The sequence below is a fragment of the Frieseomelitta varia genome, unplaced genomic scaffold, assembly GCF_011392965.1.
Source record: "Frieseomelitta varia isolate USP_RPSP 00005682 unplaced genomic scaffold, Fvar_1.2 scaffold_241, whole genome shotgun sequence".
NCBI classification, from domain to species: Eukaryota; Metazoa; Arthropoda; class Insecta; order Hymenoptera; family Apidae; genus Frieseomelitta; species Frieseomelitta varia.
The window spans coordinates 220,896-244,779 of NW_025109970.1; the positions used below are offsets into that span (position 1 = coordinate 220,896).

The window sequence follows — 23,884 nt, forward strand, 5'->3', positions numbered from 1 at the left end:
GTTGTAAAAATTTATTTAAGTGGAACATGGATGTAAATACGGTAAATATATACCAATCGAATAATTTAAATATTAGCACATTTGATAATAATTTAATATATAATAAAATGAAACTGTATTTAAGCAACATACATTTTAAAGAATTTCCCACTGACTGGGAAAAAAATATTTTGAACTTATTATCAAAGAAATATAGAAAAAAATATCGTTCATTAATGAAATCAATGTTAAAAGAAGCAAAAGACATATATATTAAAAATATGCAAGATTTTTTAAATAAAGTTGTACTGTCAAATTATAGAAATGATGATTATATTTCCAAGATGACTTATATGAACCACAAATTTTTGGATGATCAAAAAACATTTAACAAGAATATTTTTCTCAAACGTAGTAAATTATTATATAGAAAATATTACCTTTATTTAGAACCAATAAGGATTATTATAAACCAAGCACAACTTAAACTTCCAGTATTTATTTGCAATTTTGAACATTATCATCAGTTTGGACTTATGTCATTAACTGATTTTCAAAATATAATTAACAATGACATTAAGAAGGGATCATTGGCAGTAACTAATCAGTTTTATTCTGAAGTATCAAAAGCTATAGTAAGCAACAGAATTTTAAAAAACATTAATAAAAAACTATTACCTAGAATTATGCGTTGTATAACACATGTTTTTGTACAACAAATTTTAAATGTTACGATAAGATCTATTGATCACATATTAAATGTTATAAGTAATGAATATTATTCTCCTCAAATCAAATTTCAACTTATTATGCAAGATAATAAATTATGTCTCAGTCCTGCTATTGAAGAAGTATATTCTTTCTATCACAATATAATTGACAAACTCAGAATAATTGCGCAAAATTTAATGCCATTAGAAGAATGGCTTAATATGAAAGTACATTATAAATGTATTAAAATAAAATTACCAGATTGTTATATCAAAGAATCTCATGACAAATTACAATTCACTTTGGATAATTTATTTCAATCTATAAATGAACATGTAAGGAATATCACTGAAGAATTTTATCCCATCTGTGCATATAACTTAAGAGAAAAGATATTATCAGTAACATCACGAGAAATCAATTTTGAATTATATCTTCAACATATACAGGAATACAATATTTACTTAATAAAAGCAAATGCAATGATATTAAATACATATCATACAGTAGGGAAATTAGAGCAACATAAAGCCAGAGAATCTTTGAAAAAAGAATCTTGCAATATAATTAATATTTTCTTAAATAAACTTATTAAGTTCCATCAAGAATTCAATCAGTCTATTTGTTCAGATTTTGAACATTTGAAAACAAAGATATTAGATGTACCAAAAAATTCACAATCTTTAATTGAATTAATTGACTACATTTTACATGCATCACAAGTATTAATAAAAGAACTAGCATCTAAAATCCAAAATTCAATACACATGTTAAGCACATTATCAGAAATAACAATTTTGTCAGATTATCATATTCAGTTAAATAAAAGGACTATTAATTGGCTACATGAAATCGAACCAATATTTAAACAAAGCAATACTTTGTGTGAGGCAATGAAAAGTGAACTTGAAGATGACATGCAGAAGAGAATAAATAATTTAAACATTGAGATAGATAATATCATTCCTCAACTTAGTGTGCTGAATAATATGGATGACATAGACAGAATTAGAGAATATGTTGAATATTATAAAGTTCTCTTAAAACAAATAAATCAAATTAAATATGAAATGCAAAGAATTAACGAAGAAGAAACATTATTTAAATTTCCTGAAACTGAATTTTCAAATGTAATTGAATTACATGAAATAATCATGTCATTTTATGATCTTATTGATATTATTTATCAGTGGCAAAGAGATAATTCTGTATGGTTGGATGGCCCTTTTGAATGCTTGGATGCCATTGTTATAGAAAATAAAACATTAAATTATTTTGAAAAAATTACTGAAATGAGTAAAATGTTTAAAACAAAGATTAAGATGGATATAACACTGAACAAATGTTTCAAATTTTCTGGAATTGCAGATGATCCAGATCCAATGCAACAACCTGCTCCATTAAAACTATGTTGGCAAGCACTTAATTCTATAAACAAGTTTAAGCAATATTTACCATTAGTGGTATGTATATGTAATCCAGCTTTACAAAAACGACATTGGCAGGAAATGTCTACAATATGCAAATTTAATCTTACACCTAATGCTGGAACTAGTTTAAGAAAAATTATTTCATATAGTTTAATGGATGATATTGAGAAATATAAAGCTATCAGTATAAGTGCTAATAGAGAATTACAGATGCAACAGAAATTATTGAAAATGATTAAAGAATGGGATAAAATTTCTTTTGAAATAAGTTTTGATAAACAAACTAAAATGAATACATTTTCTAATTTAGATGATATAGAATTATTACTTGAAGATCATCTTACAATAATTGAAGAAATGAAAACTTCAAATTTCGTTAAAGAAATAACTTCCACAATGACAAATTTTTCAATATCCCTCGTTAAGATTCAAGAAATTATTAATCAATGGAATTATATACAAATATTATTACTTTCTTTAAATTCTACTTTTTGTCATCCAAGCATAGAAGTACATTTAGCTAAAGAATTTCTTTTGTACAAAGAAATTAAAGAAATTTTAAAACATATTCAAAACAAGCTGTCAAAAACTCCCACTTTTACAGAAATCAATAATATAATAACTTCAAAACTTCTACTTGATATTGTTGGGAAATTTGAATATGTAAATCAAAAAATTAAAAATTATATAGAAATTAAGAGACAACATTTTCCAAGGTTTTATTTTCTTTCCGATAAAGAAATTGAAGAAATATTATTTAAATCTTACAATCTAGAGACACTAGATATATCTATACAAAAATGTTTTAAAGGTGTACAAAAAATGAAAATTGATAAAGAAAAATATATTTATTCCATTTTTGGTGATTATAGTGAAGAATTATGTCTTGAAAAATTAATTTCTCTTAATGTTCAAAATGATCATGAGGAGAAATGGTTAATATATTTTGAGAAAGAACTAAATACTATAATAAAAAATAATATTCTCCAATCTTATCAAATATTTAGTAAAACATTTACATACAATAGTGTTATGAATTTTCCAAGTATGGCAATTGTTTGCACCTTACAACTTTATTGGACTACTAAAGTACATGAGTGTCTTACTCTATTTAACTTTAAAGCTCTGAATTCTTTATATTCAAAATATATTAATCATTTAAATAGCTTAATTGGTGAATTAAAAAATTATTCAATAAAAAGATTGAGAAATTTGGTAATGTCTTTAATTATCATATTAATTCAACAAAAAGACATTATTAAGTTATTAATTGACAAAAATATTACCAAACTTACTGATTTTGAGTGGATTGCACAATTACAATATTATTTAGTAGAAGATAACATAAAAGTATCAATTTTTAATACAACTTTAAATTATGGATATGAATATAGCTATCACAAACAACATTTAGTAAATACTCCTTTAACAAATAGATGTTTTCATATTCTTATGCAAGCATATGAATATCATTTATATGGTGCTATTACAGGACCACCTGCTACAGGAAAATCAGAAACTATTAAAAGTTTGGCTGAAGCTTTTGCAATACAGTTTCGTTCTTTTAATTGTAGTAATACATTATCTTATAATTTCATAACTCAAATATTTAAAGGATTTATTTCTTGCGGAGCATGGCTTTGTTTTGAAAATTTTAATACATTAAAAATTGATCTCCTATCAAGACTTGCACAAATTCTTACTTCCGTTTTTTATATTATAGCAACAAATTTAAAAATCACAATGTTTGAAGGTTCCTCATTAAGAATAAATCAAATTGGACATATTTGTATCATTACAAAATTTAGTCTATTTAAATGCCCTAATATACCTGATAACTTGAAAATATTATTTAGAACAGTAACTATGATAGTACCAGATATGAATAAAATTGTAGAAGTTGAATTTTTTGCTGGTGGTATATCTAATTCAAAGTTGTTAACTTCAAAATTAATTTCATTGTACAAAATACTATCTGAACAATTGTGGTGTCAGTCATGTAATATTTTTAATTTATATTCTATGAAAACAATTGTTAAAACTACAATCTATTTAAAGAGAAGTTTTCCAAATCAAAATGAAACTGTATTACTTTTACGTTCGTTAATTGATGTTAATCTTCCGAAACTCTGTAATATAGATACACATATTTTTAGAAATATAGTTCATGATATGTTCCCAAATGTTACCCTGTTGCCTTCTGATTATACAGTATTTTTAGAAACTCTTGAAACAATATGTACATCTAAATCTATCTATATCCATGATATATTTAAACTTAAAATTATACAAATATTTGAATTAATGCACATTCATCAATGTTTAATACTTGTTGGTGATCCATTTGTTGGGAAAACAGAAATATTAAATATTCTTCAAGTTATTTTGATGTCCTTACACAAACAAGGCAGTGAATTTGGTGTTAACATACACTTAGACGCAATAGTTCCAAGTACAATTAATGTTAATTACCTTTTTGATCATTTTGATGAAAAATTAAAAATTTGGAAAGATGGAATATGTTCCGAAATGATCTATTCTTCTTCAAAGAATGATATCTTTAACAGAAGATGGATAATATTTGATGGACCTTTAAATAATTTATGGATTGAAAGTTTATATGCAGTTCTTGATACAAATAAGATGTTATATTTAACATCAGATGAAAAAATTAATATGACAAATTCTATATCTATTATTTTTGAAACAATGAATATGCAAGATATTTCTCCTGCTAGTTTATCAACTTGTGGTATAATTTATATTGACTCAAATTGTATTGATTGGAGACCCTATGTTAAAACTTACTTTTCTAAACATAATATTTATAATGAATACAATGAAGTTTTATATTTATTATTTGATTGGATAATAGATCCTTCTTTACAATTTATACAAAAAAATTGTATTGTAACTTTAGCTGTTGGCCATCTACATTATATAATATCAATATTAAATTTATTTGAAATGTATTTAAAGGATGCTTTAACAGAAAGTACTGAAGATAAGGGAAAAACAACCCATTTTTTAATATGGGCACAAGCTGCTCTTATATTATCTGTAATATGGGGGATGGGAGGAAATTTAGATATAGATTCTCATATTAAATTTAATTCTTTCTGTACTTCACTTTGGTCTGGTATAAACAAAGAACATCCAAGGCCAGAAGTAATAAAAGGTTTTGAAATAACACTACCTCATGAGGGTTTAATACAGGACAATTTTTATATTTTCAAAGGCGTTGGAAATTGGAAATATTGGGGAAGTGCTGATATATTAAAGAGTGAACAAATATTAGAAAATTCTGATAGTATTGAAATTTTTATACCAACAATTAATACAATAAAATATAATCATATAATTCTAAAACATATAAAATATAGAAAACCTTTCATTATCTGTGGAGATATGTCTATTGGAAAAACTTGTTTTATAAAAACTTTATTAAAAAATAAACTGCCTGAAGGAATATATTCAAACTTATTTAACTTTACTTCTTCAAATACAATTATTGGAACACAGCAGTTGTTACTTTCAAAATTAAATAAAATAAGGAAAAGATATTACGGATTACCAGAAGGTCAATTTTGTATTAATTTTATAGATGATCTCAATGTAGAAAGAGTTGAATGTAGATCAGAAATTAATACTATTCTAGAACTTATTCGCCAATATCATAGTTATGGTTACTTCTATGATATTAATGAATCTGAAAAGATTTTTATTCATAATACCATGTTTTCAATTGCAGTTAGTACTACAATTAAAATGTGTCCTAGATTTTTAAGACATTTTAATCTATATAACATGTATGCTCCTGCTACAGATACCATATTCAGAATATTTTCAAATATTCTTTTTAATAAGTTAAAAAGAAATTCTTTTACTGCGGATGTATTCAGTACTGTAACTAGTATAACTAATGCTACAATTGATATATATAATTCTGTAATTAAAGTTTTACGACCAGTACCGACTAAATTTCAATATCAATTTAGTATAAGAGATATAAGCAGAATTATTGAGGGATGTAGTCTTCTTCAAAAAGAATCGGTAGAAACTAAAGTCACTTTCATGCGAATTTGGGCGCATGAAATATGGCGTGTCTTTGGTGATCGAATATTAGATAATAATGATAAAGAATGGCTCTTTTTACAAATTAAAAAAATCAGTAAACATTACTTTAAAGATTCATTTGAAATAGCTTTTGATTATTTGCCAAAATTTGATAATAATGAGATTACTAAAGATAGTTTCTGTAATTTAATATTCTGTAGTTTTATGTGTGCAGAAAAAAATGAAAATAAAAAATATGAAGAAATAAATTCTATTGAGAAGTTAAAAAATAAAGTTCTTTTTTATTTACACGAATATAACAATACTAATACAAAAAAACGGATTGATATTGTGGTATCGCAATATATTTTAGAATGTTTGATAAAAATTTCAAGAATTTTAATTATACCAGGAAGCAATTTATTAATAATCTCTAGCATGGGATCTGGCAGAAAATCCTTAGCAAGTTTAGCTGCTTATATCCAACAGCAAGAATTATTTGAACCTTCTGTACAATCTTATTGTGACTTTAACATGTGGAGAAAAGATATAAAAATGGTTTTACAAAAGTGTGGTGAGTTAAGACAAGATTTTATACTTTTTTTAAAAGATAAACAAGTAAAACATAATTTTCTTCAAGACATTTGTTGTTTATTGGCTACTGGAGAAATATCTGATTTATTTTCTGCTGAAGAAAAGTGTAATATTATTGAAACAATACGTTTGCATGCTCAAGATGGCAATAAAAATGAAGAAATCAGTAATGATGCTGTAATGAATTTTTTTCTAGAACAATGTAGAAATAAATTACATATTATATTTTGTTTTAGAGATGTAAACAAAAATATAAGATCATATTTATATAAATATCCAGAATTAATAAAATACTGTACAGTAAATTGGTATGAAATGTGGCCAACAGATACATTTCTACAGGTAGGTTTGAAATACATTCAGGATACTAATATTGAAGAAAATGTAAAAATAAATGTAATAAAAGTTTGTATACAATTACATAATCATATGCAAAAAATAAGCACTGAATATTATAAAGAAAGTAATACAAAAATTCATGTTACATTAACTGCATATCTACACATGTTAAAGTTATATGTTTATTTGTTATGTAAAAAACAGAAAGATATTACTACATTGAAAAACAGATACTTGACAGGTTTAGAAAAATTAGAATTAGCAGCTCAACAAGTAGAAAATATGAAAGCTACATTGACAATGTTGAAACCACAATTAGAGTTATCTGCTCAAAAAACAATAATTACAATGAAAGAGGTAGAGAATGAAAACATTAGTATAGAAAAAGCAACTGCTGTCGTACAACGAGAAGAAGAAATAGCAAATAAGAAAACAGAAATTGCTGGAAAATTAAAATTGGAATGTGAAGCTGATCTAGCTGTAGCAATTCCGATTTTAGAAGATGCTGTTGCAGCATTAAATACATTAAAACCTACAGATATTACATTGGTTAAAGCTATGAAAAATCCTCCTGACACGGTCAAGCTCGTAATGGCGGCAATATGTGTAATGCTTGATGTTCCCCCAGATAGAACTGTTGATTCAGTTACTGGTAAGAAATATACTGATTACTGGGGTCCAAGCAAACGTATTTTAAGTGATATGAACTTTTTACAAATCTTAAAAGACTATGATAAAGACAATATCCCATCTAATATTATACAAATTATTAAGAAAACATACATAATGGATAACAATTTTAAACCACATATTGTTGCCAAAGCATCAAGTGCTGCAGAAGGCCTTTGTAAGTGGGTACGTGCAATGGTATCCTATGATGAAGTGGCAAAAGCAGTTGCTCCTAAAAAAGAGAAATTACTTATTGCACAAAATGAATGTAATCAAGCTGAAACATTTTTAAATGAAAAACGAAAAACTCTTTCTTCATTAAATATTAAACTTGCTGCTTTGAATAACTGTCTTCAAGAAACACTACAACAAAAAGTGAAACTAGAGCAAGAAGTAGAAGACTGTACTATTAAACTTTATAAAGCAAAAACTTTAATAGCAAGTTTAGGAGGAGAAAAAAATCGTTGGTTGGAAGTTGCAGAAAATTTTAAAAGAAATTATGATAATCTTGTAGGAGATATGATATTAACATGTGGGATTGTAAGTTATATAGCATCATATAATATTATATTTCGTAATAAAATTTTAGAACAATGGAAGCAATATATAGAAGTTCTAAACATATCATATAGTAAAGATTATAATTTAATAAATATGCTTGGAGAAGAAAATGATATAAATTATTGGTATTTCTCTGGTCTATCTAAAAATAGTTTTTTGGTTGAAAATGCAATTATTATGACTAATTCCAAACTGTGGTCTTTATTTATTGATTCACAAAATCAAGCCAATAGTTGGATTAAAAAAATTGAGAAGAAGAATAATTTGAAAATTATTAAGCTCACTGATCCTGATTATTTATCAATTATTCAATATAATGTTCAAAATGGTATACCTACATTAATTGAAAATATAGGAGAAGAATTAGAAATATCATTGGATCCTTTTCTTCTAAAAAAAATTTATTATGATGGAAAGACTTCGTACTTAGATATTGATCATGATGTTATAAAATATTCATCCGATTTCCGATTATATATTACAACACAAATGCTTAATCCTCAATTTTCATGTGAAGTATTTAGCAAACTTATAATAATTAATTTTTCTATTCCAAATGAAGCTCTCCAAGATAGACTTCTTGATTTTATTATTTACAAGGAAAAGCCAGAACTTCAGGAAAAGTTTGAAATTTTACTTATGGAAGATGCTAGTAATAAAAAAATATTAAAGCAGCAGGAAGATATTGTATTAAATATCTTATCGTCAACAACAACAAATATTCTTGAAGATGAAATTGCTATAAGAAGTTTAGATTCTTCCAAAAATTTTTCTTTAAACATTATTAAGAAACAAGAAATAACAAAAGTAACATCGCAAGAAATAAATAAATTTCGAAATGCTTATGTGAATTTTGTTAAATATTGTGCAGATTTATTCAATACACTGAATGTTTTGTCACATTTAAATTATATGTACCGTTTTTCTTTTTCATGGTTTATGCAATTATGTAGGAGATCAATTGAAATTTCAAGTAGAAGTTCTATCATTGAAAAACGGTTGGAATATTTGAAATTTTCATTTACTCAAAGTCTTTATTCAAGCATTTGCAGATCTTTATCAGAAAAACATAAAATACTATATTCTTTTTTATTGTGTTCAAAAATCTTATTGAATAATCAACAAACAACTGAAGAAGAAATTAAATATTTTGTAACACCAAACCCAAGTTATACTAATACAATTCCAAATTACAAATATGATTGGCTTTCACAAAATATTTGGATGAATATTTATAATCTCAGTAAAACACTTCCTTCCTTTTATGATTTGGCAGATAATTTTTGCTTTAATAATAAGGCTTGGAAACAATATTATATTTCCGAATCACTTGAAGATCACTTAATGCCAAAACCTTGGATTGATAAGTTATCTTTATTTCAGAAACTTATTCTTGTAAAAATGTTGCGTCCTGATCAAATTATAATACAAATTATGAAAATGATAGAAAATATGTTAGGAAATACACAAAATTATTCCCCTAAAATTAAAATATCTCAATCATACGCAGAATCTAATTACTTAACTCCACTTCTATTTATTTTACCTGCTTCTTTAGAACCACTGTCTCTTATCTCTGCATATGCAAAAACTAAAGGCTACTTATCTAAATTTGTTTCTCTGTCCATGAGTAAAGGTGAAGAAGAGAAGGCTGAATTTCTTATTAGAAAAGCTCAAAGAGAAGGAGGTTGGATATTTTTGCAAAATTGTCATTTGACAATTCATTGGTTGGCTAATCTTGAAAAACTTTGTGAAAATTGTAATACTTCTATATCTTTAGATTTTCGTTTATGGTTATCCAGTTATTCTATCAATGAATTTCCAATTAGTATCTTGCAAAATAGTATAAAAATCATGCATGATTATCCTTTGAATATCAAGGAAGCACTATTAAATATTTATCAATCAGAACCTATAATAAATAAAGAATTTTTCAATGGCTGCCCTGGGAAAGATAAAATTTTTTTAAAACTTCTTTTTGGAATATGTCTTTTTCATGTAGTTATACAAGAAAGAAAATATTTTGGAGTTCAAGGATGGAATATACCATATAAATTTGATCATACTGATCTTCAAATATCCATTATGCAATTACAAAATTTCATAAACAATACAGATCATGTACCCTTTGATATTCTTCTATATTTTGTTGGAAAATGCAATTATGGAGGAAAAATTCAAGATGAATTTGATAGTAAATGTTTAGAACATCTTTTAACTGATTATTGCAATCCTAATATAATTAAAAATGGACAATGTGTACATACAGACGACATACAAGAATTAATACCAAAAAGATGTGAATATTACCATATAATTGATCATATTAAGAGGATTTCATCAGATTTATCATTTCAAATTTTTAGGTTTAATAAGAATGGAGTTAGTATTCGTAATACTACAATAGCTAGCGAGATGATATTATCTCTTTCATATATAAATTCTCCAATTTCTTTATTAAATGAAGAATTACCACAAGATCAAGTACTAACTTTAATTAATAATATTAATGATAAGTTATGTGATGCAATCAAAATTAATAAAATTGAAGAAAAATATACTTCTATGCTTAAGGAACCTCTGCAAAGAGTTCTTCTTTATGAAATTAAATCATTCAAATATATCTTAGAAATTATAACGAAGACATTAAATAATTTAAAATTAGCATTAGACGGTTATCTTACTTTTACGGAATCGCTAAAAGAATTAGCAAAAAAGATATGTGAAAATAAAATTCCACATACTTGGGAAAACATGCACATTAATACTGTTGCTGAAAATCTGACAGATTATATCGATAATTTATTAAAACATGCAAGTTTTATTCAAAATTGGATTAATCAAAGATACCCAAAAATTATTTGGTTTGATGCATTATTTCATCCTAAAATGTTTCTTTCTGCAATATTATTAACATTTTCTAAAAAATATAATATATCTATTGAAGAAATCAGTTTCGATTTTGAAATAGAAACGAAGGAAGAAATTGACGAAGAAATTGATAATGCGTATTTAATTTGCGGATTGCATTTATGTGGTGGTCGATGGGACTTAAAGAAAAGTATATTAGTAGAAAATTTTACAAATGAAATCTGGCAAAATATGCCACCTATACGTCTTAAATGTTTACAAAATAAAAAAGATATGCATCAAACTTATGAATGCCCAGTTTATGTAACCAGCGTTAAACATACAGATACAGATGTGAAATTTTCTTCAAAGAATTATATAATTAGTATACCTTTGAAAACTGATATACCTGTAACTTATTGGATAAAGTGCGGAACAGCTTTAGTTTGTCATATATAAATTACATAAAAGATATCTAAATAAAAGCAATCTTTATATAACATAAGTGTATAATTTTTATAATAATATTTATTAATATGTTTATAATAATATTTATTAATACAACAATCAAGACAAATGGAACTATATTAAAATGATACAATTACAGAAATAATTAAAAAGTTAAAATTAAATCAGTATGTGTATTCAAACATTTCGCGGATTCTTTCACTGTGTATATATCCGGTTCAGTTCCATATAAATGGAAGGAATGACAGGTAAATTGAAGAAATTGACGTAAAGTTGAATTATCGAACAAAGGAAATTATTATACGAGGAATTTTTTAAAGCTACAGTTACAAGTATATATTGCGATACATTGCGAATAGTGTAATATTTGCTTTCAATGGCGAATCATGATGAGTTGGTCTCGCAGTTTATAGATACAACTGGGGTTGAACCTGAAGAAGCACGATTTTATCTTGAGTTATCTAATTGGCAACTCGAGGTGAGGCAGCATATTTAATAAATCTTTTATAAACTTTAATGCGAAACGTTATAATTTAGTGTTATTACAGTTATACAGCTTCCTTATCGATCTTCAACGTCAGCTCTTTAACCTTAAACTTATTAAATTTTGATATTCTTGTAGCGCTTAATTGCGTGATTTTGATGTTTTAAAACTGCTTTTGTCATTATATTAAGAACTTCTTTTAAACAAAAAATATTTCACAACGTATATCATACATGTAATAATGTTGCAATATCATGATTAAAACTATTAGATATTTTATTTTAGATATATTGTCAATGCCAATAGTTATCATAAAGGAAATTCTTTTTTAGATTATAATTTTGTAATAATACAATTTATTGATGACACAGTCTATTTTTATTACAGTATTTCAATATCTACATCTAAATGTATCTATTAGTCATTTAAATCATTTTAGGTTGCTATTGACACATTCTATTCTCCTCCGAATTTACCTTCATGGTCTAATGAATCTACTGAAGGTTCGTCAGAAGAAGAACGTGCTGATATTTCAGATAAAAACATAGGAAGTGTAAAATCATCGGAAATGGAAGGGAAATCATCAAAAGATAAAGTAAAACCAAAGTCTAAGTTTGCAATGCTTAGTGACCTTAAAGATAGAGAAAGTAGTCCTGAAGATGAGGAGGGACAAGCATTTTATGCTGGTGGTTCAGAACATACTGGACAACAAATTTTAGGACCAGGGAAGAAAAAGGATATTGTTAGTGATATGTTTAAATCTTGTCAGAGACAATCAATTGCTGCAGAACCAAAACCAAGTGGACAACAAAGACCAAATACCTTTAGTGGTACTGGATATAAATTAGGTCAAACTAGTTCAGATACTGAAAGTAAGTAAGCTTGTTGTGTCTTGTAACAAGATGTATTATATTAAAATAAATATTTGTTATAGTTGTTACTGCAACATCATCTAATCATCAACAATCAAATTCGGGATTAATTACTTTAAAATTGTGGAAAGATGGATTTACTATAAATGATTCTGAACTTCGTTTATATACTGATCCAGAAAATAGAGAATTTCTTGAGACTATAAAACGGGGTGAAATACCACCAGAGATACGTCAAGAGATACAAGGCACTGAAGCTCGTCTTGATATGGAAGATCATCATCATGAAACATATGTCCCTCCAAAAGCTAAAGTGAAAGCCTTCAGTGGTAAGGGACATATGTTAGGGAGGTATATAATACATATTTTTTACTTTATATACAAATTGTAATACATTTAGGCATGTTTAATAATATTTCTGTCTAGTCCTTCTCCAGCTACAGTTGGTATGACAATACCAACAGATCTTGCAGATCAAGCAGCTAATGAATCTCAGGCAAAACAAAAATTAAATTTAGATGAATCAAAACCTGTTACAACATTACAAATTCGCCTTGCTGATGGAACTAGTGTAAAAGCTCAATTTAATTTAACTCATACCATTAATGACTTGAGGCAGTATATAATAACGTATCCTTTCTTAATATTATTATTATAAAGACAGATTAATTTATTATGTATAGAAATATATTATTCTTTAATTCTTTGTTAGTATGAGACCTCAATATGCTATGAGAGAATTTAGTTTATTAACAATGTATCCTACTAAGGAAATCACGGAAGATAAAACTATCGAAGAAGCTGGTCTACAAAATACAACAATAATCCAACGACTGAAATAAATATCTTTTCTAGATCTTTAGTTAAGAAGTTTAAGTGATGTATTAATTAGATGATTCTTAAATATACATTGAAATACTTAAAAATGATATTTCAACACATTTTAATAATTGAGTAGCACTTTAAATATTGTTTATTTTAATTTTAAGTATGGTTTTTGTTATATAACATTTTCGCTAATACAAGAAATATTTCATTGGAGACGAATCTAATATTAAAACTTCAATTAATATGAAATAAAATTACAAAACCTTTGTAAAGTTTGCAATAAAATCATTCAATTTATATGTATTTATTATATACAATTTTTATATATGAGCAACTAGCTATTACAATAGTACAATAAAGAAGATAAGAAGATTTCCTTTAAGTATAGTACTAAACAAGTTATGAAAATGTTTTTATACTACTTCTTTTGATAAATAAAGTATTTAAAGTAAAAAAGTGTACTAATACGTAAAGAATATTTAACATAAAAAATAATATTAGGAAGTTGAAATATTGGAACCATAAATACTGAAACCTAAATAATTTTGCATTGTAACAAATTTTTATATACATGTTATATATACATCATACAATATTATATTCTTATATTTCTAATATCTTATAATTAAATTTTCAGACTAAAATTTTCTTATAAATACATTAAATCTAAGCATCAGTTGCTACTATTTAATAAAAATTTATTTTCTGTTATAAATTTCCTATATATTTGTGAACTCTGTACATCTTCAGTGAATCTTAAAATTGTAGTGTCTTCAGTGCCTGTTTCTATATTTGATTTTCCAGGACAGTACTGATAACGATTTAATATGACTAAATCTTTTCCAATGTCACGTGTATAAATATTTTTTTTAAATACTTCATGTGTATTATAAATATAAATTGGTTGATTATCAGGTATACTTGTGTCATAATGTAATTTTCTAAATATCATTAATGTTACATTTTTATTGCTTACACTATCTGTTTGTTGTGTACAAAATGTCAATGTCTTTAATTTATAACGATCTGCTTTCATTTTAGATTTTTTAAAATCTGTCATTAAATCTGTAAGGGAATGATGATATCTTAAAACTATATACTCTTCCCAAGATAATGTAGTAATATACATAACTTTATTATATGTACGGTACAAACAATCTGCTTGTATCAAATCTTTTATTATAGTAGGATGAGTATTGAGGAAAGGAAAATTCCATGGCACTATTGTATAAGTAAATTTCCAATATGGATTTGGAGATTTAGATAGTTCTTTAAAATTGCTATTATATTGACTTGGAATACCAAAATCATATACTATAAAATTATCCACACCAATTATATCATGAAATTGTATAAAACTAATCATTTGTAACGGTTGTATTGGTTTTGTTAATGATGGTGTTATGCATACTCCGATATTAACATAATTTAAGTTATGTGATTGATTTTTGATTGGTAATATAGGTATATTCTGAAGATCTGAATTAGATTTTGTAAGAAACATTATTCCTATTGGTATCTTATTTTTTGTATACGTACAATAAAAATGATATCCTCTATAATCAATATTTCTACCAGTACTTGTACTATTTAAATTATTACTATTAATTGAAAGATAATTAAAGCTTCCTAAGACTGGTTCAATTTCATTTTCAAATAATATTTGACATTGCATATCCTTAATGCTGTTTGATGAACCAAACCCTATTACTTGAATTTCTTTGTCACGTATATTATATGCAGAATAAACATATAAATCATCATCTAATCTTTGCCAGGCAGAAAGTGGTTCTTCAAATTTCATATCAAATTTGGTAAATACTGGTACATTATTTGTGCAATTCATTTCACTTCTCTGATTTGGCTTACCAAAGTAATTAAAAACTTCTAAAACATATCTTAATTTGTTATATTCATGTCTATAAAATAATAAGGATACTAGACTCACTATGGCAATTATTACAAGTGCAGCCTGGTAATATTTTCGCATATTTCAAAATTTAATGTAATAAATAATGATATAACAATTTTAACAATTAAAATATACAGCGATTTCTAATTTGAAAATTGGACGATCTCAGGCATAAATAGAATTCTGGAACAAAAATTTTATTCAAGAAATTAGATATTAGGGTTACATGAGTTTGATAAACATTCATTTACATACATTTTGAAAATAACATATTTAAGAATTTTACTTTGAGATATGTTGACATATCCTTGAAATATTCCATTTACCGTTTAATCCAATTTTTGATGTGCAACTGTTGAACTTATAATTCATTAATTTTCATTTCTTAGACTATATTATTATGTTAAATGCTTACATCCTATCTGTGATAGATTAAGTGCTTGACCAAATAAAAACTACTAGGTTAGTAATATTTCGCGCCAATTTTTAAAATGATCATACATATATATGTACATATAGGAATACAATATTTATTGTACTTAATATTTAAATTTAAATTTGTTCAAATATATACATTATATATGTTTTCTTTAATATTATTTTTAAGATTTTCACAATAAAAAAAAAACACTATAAATACAATTTTTATATTAAATTTATATTTATTAATATGAAGATAATAATTTATACAATTGCATATTGTTCGTACAACAATTCGCGTACTTTATAGTAATCTTCTGAAATGCAACCTTCTAATATTACTTTTCCAGCCTCGTGCTGCAAAAAAAATATTGTAAAAATATTTATCATATACATGTAAAATATTTTTATTATATAAAGTTATATTTTGATGATACTAAATACACACCCTCCTAACAGCAATAGTATTATTGCAACACCATAAAACACCTCCACTAAATTCAGAGGGAATATTACTTTTGTTCAAAATCTGCTTAAAATCAGACAATTTTAGTTCATTTATAAATGTTGTTTGATGGCCAGGTACCTAAAATTCACGAATACACGAATTTATATATTAAATACTAAAATTTCATTTTTTATAATTACATACTTCGTTTAATGGTAGTGGTTCTAATGTAAGTATTTTATCACTTTTATCTATTGTATCTGTCTCGGTACCAGCAACAGCATCTCGACATATTTGATCGCGAGCAGTTGTCATTGCATCAACCCATGCTACTTCAGAATCACCTTTCCCTTTTGAAAAGTTTAAGCCACTAACAAGTGCATCGGTCAAACGAACCTGAATAAAATGTGATATTTTAATATATACATACATTTTTACAAAAATTAATCAAATTAATCAAATATACTTGGTATATGTGCGTTTCTGTTGTAGCATCTAATGTTTCCCCTCTTCCTGGAATAAACACTCGTGCACCTGCACTTTGGGCTTGTTGAGATAAAATTTCAGTATCTTTTTGTGACCCCCTAACTAGTACAACTCTTCGTGGTCTTAATTGAGCTAAAATTTTCTGTAATGATTCTCCATCGGATCTACCTTCAAAATCTATATATGTGACAGATGCATTAACTGTCATTGTACGTGTAACTTGAATACATTTTGTTGGAATATCAGTAGGTATTTCTGGATGATGAGTAGTATCTTCTTGTTTTGTTTCAAGATTTTCTTTGTTATCATCCACTTCTGGCATGGTTTCTGCTATTTTATAATCTTCTGGTCTATAAAATGCATAAACCAATATAAATATTTAAAATTTTATGATATATGATTATTGTAGAAATACCTTATAATTTCTCCATATTCATCGATTTTTATTTTTTCTTCTACAAATGGAAACATGGGATGTTGTTTTTTACTTTGTTTGAAAAAACCTGGTTTACTTTCTTGTTTCACTAATAAATCGTGTTTTCCTCTTCCTCCACCAACTTCTATTTCATCTTCTGATTCAGAAGATACATCAGCAGTTTCCCTAAAAAGTAACAGAGTCAAAGACGAAGAAATATTTTAATAAATTAATTTTTATATTATATAATCACCTACATTTGTTCTTGTTTCAATTGTTCTTGTTTTAATTTTTCTTTTCTTTGATATTCTTCTAATTCAAGTCCTTCTAACTTAATTCTTCTCTTTACTTCCAATGTAATATTTCTATTACCTCCCTTTTCAACTAAATCTCTTGCAAGTGTTCCTGGTGATGTTCTGCTAGTTATTATAATACTGTTTTGGGGATTGCCACACCATTGCAGAAACAATTCTCTTGAAAAACCACATTCCATATCTGGAGTGCTTGCAAGTACCACCTGCAATATTTATATATAAATTTGTTTTCAATATTTACATGATAACAATTTTGTTTTAGATATTCTAACCTTTGGGCTAGGAACTTGATTTAGTTCTGCCATACTATGACATAGTTGTAAGTGTTTAAATTGGAATGGATTGTTTCTAGCTCCTTCAAAACTTCTCATTAATTTATCACTCATCCATTCTATTTGCGACTTAGCAAATTCAACGACATTGTAACTAACGTTGTTTAAAAGAGCTAAGGAATATGCAAGTAAACCAGATTCTTTATTACGCCATAACTGATCCAGCATATGAGCTAATTCTAATACACGACCTGCTGTGTCAACGCTAACCAAAACATTTCCACCTCCACGTAATGTTTGTAAAATATTTGCTGCAAAATATTGTTGCATATAAAATACTGTAAAAGACTACTGCTAAAATTATCATGAATATTTGTTTTCATACTCATTAATTTTTCATCTCTTGTTCTACGCCTTGCTTGTTGATATGTAGCATTGAAAGCATCTGTTATTAACAAAGATGGTCTCTGGAGCCTTTCTAATTCACAACCATTTAAATGACGTTCTTTTTTATGATTAAAATCAACAGCATATATTATGTCTTCTTCACCAACTTTTACAATTTTCCAAATAGTTCCTCCAATCATATGACCAGCTGGTAAAGGTGTTAAAGTAACTCCATATCCTTTTCCTTTCATTGAAATGCTTTGATTATATTTTAACTGAACTATTTTATCAAATGCTGCATCAACATCATCAAGTGTAAAAAGGTCAAAGTCTTCCATATTATGCCGAGACTATGATAAAAAAAAAAATATAAATGTCCTTTATCTGTATGCAATTCCATTTTATGTTATCATTAAAATACTTTTGATCCAAAATACCTGATACATGTCATACATAAACATTTGTCCCATTTTATATACAGGAATAGTAGCATATATTGGACAATTTAAACCACATTTTCCAACCAAATATGGTAAGGCACCCAGATGCAATGGATCTGGATATGATAAGAGTACTGCATCTATTTGGTGAACATGTCTGAAAAGAATTAATATTGTGCGAAAAAAATAATACTGTACTAAAAATATTTTTTAAATTTCTTTGCACTTATAATTTTTAAAATATCAGATAATAATTTATTTACCGTTTTAATTCTCTTATAAATTCTTGGTCAAAATTTTCATCCCATCCACAATCAAGTAATATTCTTAATTCATCAACTTGTAATATATAACAAGGAGGAGATTCATCCATAGCTCCAGATACAGCATGAAGCTTTATAATTGATGTCATTGTTCCTGTTTTTCACCTATCAAGATATATACAAATAACAAATAATATCTAAAAATTCATTTACAATATGTTCTTATTTTCTAATTATAAAATTCATTGCGCGTATTCTCTATTTAACCTAACATCATGATATAATTGATTATAAATGAATTCATAATCTCCAAAAAAAGCACATTCAATATTAAAGAAAAAAAGGAAAAAGATATTGATTACCGTTGAGTATTAAATATTTCTAGACATCTTAAATATCTAAGAATAAAACATTTCAAAATATTTTCTTAAGTTTGGGAAATGATCAACAAAAAGTAGAATTGAATTCTATCTAAATTCCCGGCATTTCGCAAAAAGAGAAACAAAGTTTGTTAAATTTTGTCAATATTACGCGAATTACAATAAATATTTATAGTAAATTTATAATATTTATAATAATATTTACAAAGTTTGTAATAATTATTACAAATGTATAAGTTAAGCAAAAAAGTACAGGGAGGAATAATTAATAATTACAAATCATCATAAAATATACAACTCAACGAAATTAACAAATGAAGTATAAGTGAATAATTTCTTAAATAATTTGGATACTTTACAGAGAATAAAATTGTATCTTTTTTTAAACTGATATCTGTACGTTTTATTATCTTAACTGTTATTTGCGAACGCTTTCTAAGATTTATGTGTACATTCTCTGTCTCTCTTGTTATCCCGTAGTGTAACGGGAATTTTTCAAGACCATTCCAGTCACGGTGCAGCTATGAGATAGGTAAGTTGAAATTTAACTTTGTTTTCCCCGTAATTCAACAATTACTGGGTGAATATTATATGGAAATTTTATATGAGATTGGGCCACATGCATATAATATGAATATATATGAAAGTAAAGATACGCGATAAAAATAATATGTATGTAGTGGCGGGAGTTTATAAGTAAATAGCAGATCAGCTGATGAGTGACAACAGACGAAAGCGTATCGTTCTTGGTCTTGGTTATGGCGACAAGCAGTTCTGATGGGTCTTGTACAGCACCTGCAGATTTTCAGCTTTCGTCAGAATTGGAAGACGGTGCAAATCGTACAAGTGTAAATTTATTAAAGTGCCCATTGTGCCATAATAATCGTCGAATTTTTTATTGTCGTCAGTGCATCCAAAATGGAGATTTTATCTATTCAACTTCTGTTTATTGTGAACGGTAAATATATTCTTGTAATTTATGCATTTATTGGCCGTTTATTTTTATTCGTTAAAATTTTATTTGATATTAAAATGTTCTTTAATTGTTTCTATAAATAATAACGCTGAATATAAAAATAAATTTTTACTCTTAGTAAATTATCTGGTAGGAGAGATTCGTTACGGAGATACAACGCGTTGGTTCTCAAATTTATCAGTCATACGAATAATATTCAAATATTCAAACAATATTTTGGTTTTAAAATATTCATCTGCCCAAAAAAATTTTATTCTAATTAATATCTGAACAGATTTGCAGATAAACAACTGCGACTTTTACGGTTGAAAGCTGCCAGAACTGAATTAGAAGAAAAATGCATTAAAGCACTTGAAAAACATAAACAAAGGGATAAATTGGTATTTTATACCTAATGTTTTAAAATTAATAATTATTACAATAATAAATTATTATATACTATTTAATTGTTCTTTCAATTTGTAGATATGTGATATAAATACATATAAAGAAAGAATTAGACTACTCCAATCATTAGTAAATGAAACAAGACAAAGTATAAACAGAGGTATATATATCATGATTATCTAATATTTAAAAATACGGTAGACTAAATCAAATTTAATAACATACAGGTAATCAACGTTTAAATGTTCTCAAAGATGTAAACTCCCAATTAGCTTTGAGATTACCTAGACACGAAGAACGAGTAGAAAAATTACATAAATACGTTACTGGTTTGAAAGCAAAACAAGAAAAACAAAAAGAAACTGTAGACAGGAAAAGACAGCAGTTAAAAAAAATTATTAGGACTGCTGCAAAACAATTAATTAAATATATTTTCCCCATATCAGAACTGCAACCTAGTAGAAGGTATTAGTATCCATTAACTTATATCCAAAAAATTATTAGTATTTGTGAAACACATGAACACAAAATATTTAATCACATTTGATAATCAAAATTTATTTACTGAACATTTTTCTACTTGTTTTTATTAAGGAAGCATTTTATAATTACTGACAATTAATAAAAAGTTATCACTTGCTTTTAGTTTATGTAGTAGTGAGGAAGACACTAGTTCAGATGTAACTTGTGCACTAGCAGATGCATCTGGAACTTCATATGTTAGAGGTAGATGGATTAATGACACAGAAAATGCTCTAGAAGTTCAACATCGTATAGTTGCTCCAACACTACCAGGAAATGGAGATTATAGCGCTTATTCTTTATGGGGTACATATCCTGTTTAATTTAAATTTTTTAAATAAATTTTTGAAATATCAAATTTATCTTTTTTAGTGGCAGCAAATAAAGATGGAGTACCAGGTGCAAATAAAGAGACTGCAATGCACAATCCAGCATATAATATCAGTGCTGCTTTAACTTATGCTACACAGTTGGTTAATATTATTGCTTATTATGTTAATGTAAGACTACCATATAAGCTTGCTTATGGGTATGTGAAAAATATTTCATTGTTTATATGCAAATATATTAAACATTGAAATAGAGATAAACTGTTATTACTTAAAATTCATTTTTTAAATATTTTTAGTGAATTTTGCTCTAGTGAGTTGACAGATCAAAAATTTGCCAAAAAAGTAGCAAGGCTGAACAGTAATGTGCTACATTTATGTTTCACACAAAATACCAATATTACAGTTTTACATCCAATGCATACTCTACAAAATTTAATGCATTTGCTAAATACTGAAATTAGTGATCTTGGAAGGTATATATTTATTACATTTTTTATTATTATTAATCACTAATAGATTATATAATGATTATATATTATGACAGAATTGGTCCAATGGAAGTTGAGTCAAATATAGTAGCACAATTACACAGTCAATTAGTTCCTGATTTAGAAAATAGTGACGATTCTGCATCTGATGAAGAAGAAGATGCATTTAACTGGGATTGGGAAGCTGTAAGTTTTTTTTTTATACTCATTTATAAACCTTTAATGTGTCAATATTTTAAATATATTATATAAATATTTAATTTTTATAGGTACCAAATGTTGCTTGTCCCGAAATGATAGTTCCAATTCCTGGTGCAATGGTTAGTCAACAATCATCTAGCATGCAGGTGAATCAAAGTGTTGCTGGAGGTTTAGTTACAAGTGCTGCAGCTAGTATAGCCTCTATTTGGCGTGGTTGGACTACAAACAAATAGACTGTTCTATTTAATTAACAAATCTCTTTTTATACAAATTACGATTACATATAAAAAAACATATGTAACAAAAGACACAAAATACTGAATTGACGAATAAGGACTTAAAAATAAAACATACTGTAAATGTATGTATAAATTTATTATTTTATTACGTCTATGATAACAAATTTTGTTATCGCGGAATTAAGCTATTTAATGTATCATAAATGAAATAATAGATTCATAGATGTATTTACAGTATATTATATTTTTAGATATTTATATTCGTGAACTCAATATTCTGTCTCTCGTTATATATGTTTTGATAAGTAAGTGATAATTTTATTCAATTATAATATTAATTACATATATGTATACATATGTGTATGTATATATATGTGTACTTATTAAGAAATTATGAAATTCATTTTTCTTCTATATAATTGTAATAATAATTCTTTTTTACAAAATATAAAAAAAGTAGAATTAATTCTCTTGTAATTGTTAAATCTAAAATACAATATAATGTACAATTGTCTATTATACGAACGAGTAAAATTATGTATAGTTGTATTTGATTAAATGATTTTATACGTGTTCATTTTTCTGAAAATTGTGTGTTTTATAAACTATATGAATAAAATTATTTTATGAAATTATGATTGGATAATACATGATAAATCTAAGCTGAAATTTGTGAACTGTGTCAGTTGATAGGTATATACATTTGAGAAATTTAATAGCCCACATTTTGCTTTATGTGATTTGATTAAATAAAAATGCAAATTTAGTTCTTAATAAGATATTCTTTAAAAATTTTTTAAAAATTAAAAAATATTTTGAATTAGTTTAATAAGTAATTAATGATAAAATGTTAATCGCAAATTACCGAGAACGCGTCGAATCGCACGATTTGGCGAGTTTGGCGTCATTTACGGGAACTGACGAGGTTGACCAAAATCGACTATTATTATCGAAAAAGAACTGCGAAAAGAACAACTGCTAAAAAAGAAGTATAGCTCGAAGAAAAGCGCCCGTTGCACTGTCTGCGAGCCTATAAAAGTTGGCTAGACGGCACTTCAATCATTTTAAAGCACGGATTGTTTGATTATCCTAACGTAACTCGTCCCAAAATGCTAAAATCAAATGTCGATCGAATGATCGACGCCAACCGTTCCTGAAGGA

The 23,884-nt window shown here is 26.4% G+C and overlaps 5 protein-coding genes across 12 annotated transcripts; 3 read left to right on the forward strand and 2 right to left on the reverse strand.

Annotated features, from left to right (window-relative positions):
* Positions 1 to 3,167: 3,167 nt before the first annotated feature.
* On the forward strand, positions 3,168 to 11,728 carry LOC122527973 (dynein axonemal heavy chain 3-like). Its single transcript, XM_043652613.1, has 8 exons — positions 3,168 to 3,335; positions 3,384 to 4,583; positions 5,100 to 5,430; positions 5,725 to 5,929; positions 6,023 to 6,231; positions 6,589 to 6,734; positions 6,817 to 6,947; positions 7,007 to 11,728. The coding sequence occupies exons 1-8, from the start codon at positions 3,168 to 3,170 to the stop codon at positions 11,646 to 11,648; spliced, it is 7,032 nt and encodes a 2,343-aa protein (XP_043508548.1). The 3' UTR covers positions 11,649 to 11,728.
* A 142-nt stretch (positions 11,729 to 11,870) lies between these two features.
* On the forward strand, positions 11,871 to 14,140 carry LOC122527983 (NSFL1 cofactor p47-like). Its single transcript, XM_043652628.1, has 5 exons — positions 11,871 to 12,135; positions 12,581 to 13,013; positions 13,076 to 13,364; positions 13,440 to 13,643; positions 13,726 to 14,140. Exons 1-5 carry the CDS (start codon positions 12,034 to 12,036, stop codon positions 13,853 to 13,855), a joined length of 1,158 nt encoding a protein of 385 aa, XP_043508563.1. The 5' UTR covers positions 11,871 to 12,033; the 3' UTR covers positions 13,856 to 14,140.
* A 310-nt stretch (positions 14,141 to 14,450) lies between these two features.
* LOC122527981 lies at positions 14,451 to 16,223 on the reverse strand. 5 transcript variants are annotated; one of them, XM_043652624.1, is made up of 3 exons: positions 16,169 to 16,202; positions 16,009 to 16,105; positions 14,451 to 15,936 (listed from the first exon to the last, which is right to left on the reverse strand). In XM_043652624.1, the coding sequence occupies exon 3, from the start codon at positions 15,829 to 15,831 to the stop codon at positions 14,515 to 14,517; it is 1,317 nt and encodes a 438-aa protein (XP_043508559.1). In that variant the 5' UTR covers positions 15,832 to 15,936; positions 16,009 to 16,105; positions 16,169 to 16,202; the 3' UTR covers positions 14,451 to 14,514. The 5 variants fall into 5 exon arrangements, with proteins under 5 accessions (XP_043508559.1, XP_043508560.1, XP_043508558.1 ...); XM_043652625.1 differs by having other exon boundaries at positions 16,040 to 16,105; positions 16,169 to 16,193; XM_043652623.1 differs by having other exon boundaries at positions 16,080 to 16,223.
* A 171-nt stretch (positions 16,224 to 16,394) lies between these two features.
* LOC122527969 (probable cleavage and polyadenylation specificity factor subunit 2) lies at positions 16,395 to 20,020 on the reverse strand. 3 transcript variants are annotated; one of them, XM_043652606.1, is made up of 11 exons: positions 19,938 to 20,020; positions 19,199 to 19,363; positions 18,933 to 19,092; positions 18,494 to 18,845; positions 18,109 to 18,419; positions 17,780 to 18,039; positions 17,523 to 17,708; positions 17,088 to 17,457; positions 16,826 to 17,017; positions 16,622 to 16,759; positions 16,395 to 16,530 (listed from the first exon to the last, which is right to left on the reverse strand). In XM_043652606.1, the coding sequence occupies exons 2-11, from the start codon at positions 19,345 to 19,347 to the stop codon at positions 16,438 to 16,440; spliced, it is 2,211 nt and encodes a 736-aa protein (XP_043508541.1). In that variant the 5' UTR covers positions 19,348 to 19,363; positions 19,938 to 20,020; the 3' UTR covers positions 16,395 to 16,437. The 3 variants fall into 3 exon arrangements, with proteins under 3 accessions (XP_043508541.1, XP_043508539.1, XP_043508538.1); XM_043652604.1 differs by lacking the exon at positions 19,938 to 20,020 and adding an exon at positions 19,561 to 19,662; XM_043652603.1 differs by lacking the exon at positions 19,938 to 20,020 and having other exon boundaries at positions 19,199 to 19,441.
* Positions 20,021 to 20,069: 49 nt separating this feature from the next.
* On the forward strand, positions 20,070 to 22,755 carry LOC122527970 (beclin 1-associated autophagy-related key regulator). 2 transcript variants are annotated; one of them, XM_043652607.1, is made up of 9 exons: positions 20,070 to 20,536; positions 20,829 to 20,934; positions 21,020 to 21,101; positions 21,169 to 21,406; positions 21,588 to 21,769; positions 21,836 to 21,992; positions 22,092 to 22,268; positions 22,340 to 22,469; positions 22,553 to 22,755. In XM_043652607.1, exons 1-9 carry the CDS (start codon positions 20,337 to 20,339, stop codon positions 22,715 to 22,717), a joined length of 1,437 nt encoding a protein of 478 aa, XP_043508542.1. In that variant the 5' UTR covers positions 20,070 to 20,336; the 3' UTR covers positions 22,718 to 22,755. The 2 variants fall into 2 exon arrangements, with proteins under 2 accessions (XP_043508542.1, XP_043508543.1); XM_043652608.1 differs by having other exon boundaries at positions 21,836 to 21,932.
* The last annotated feature ends 1,129 nt before the right edge of the window (positions 22,756 to 23,884 follow it).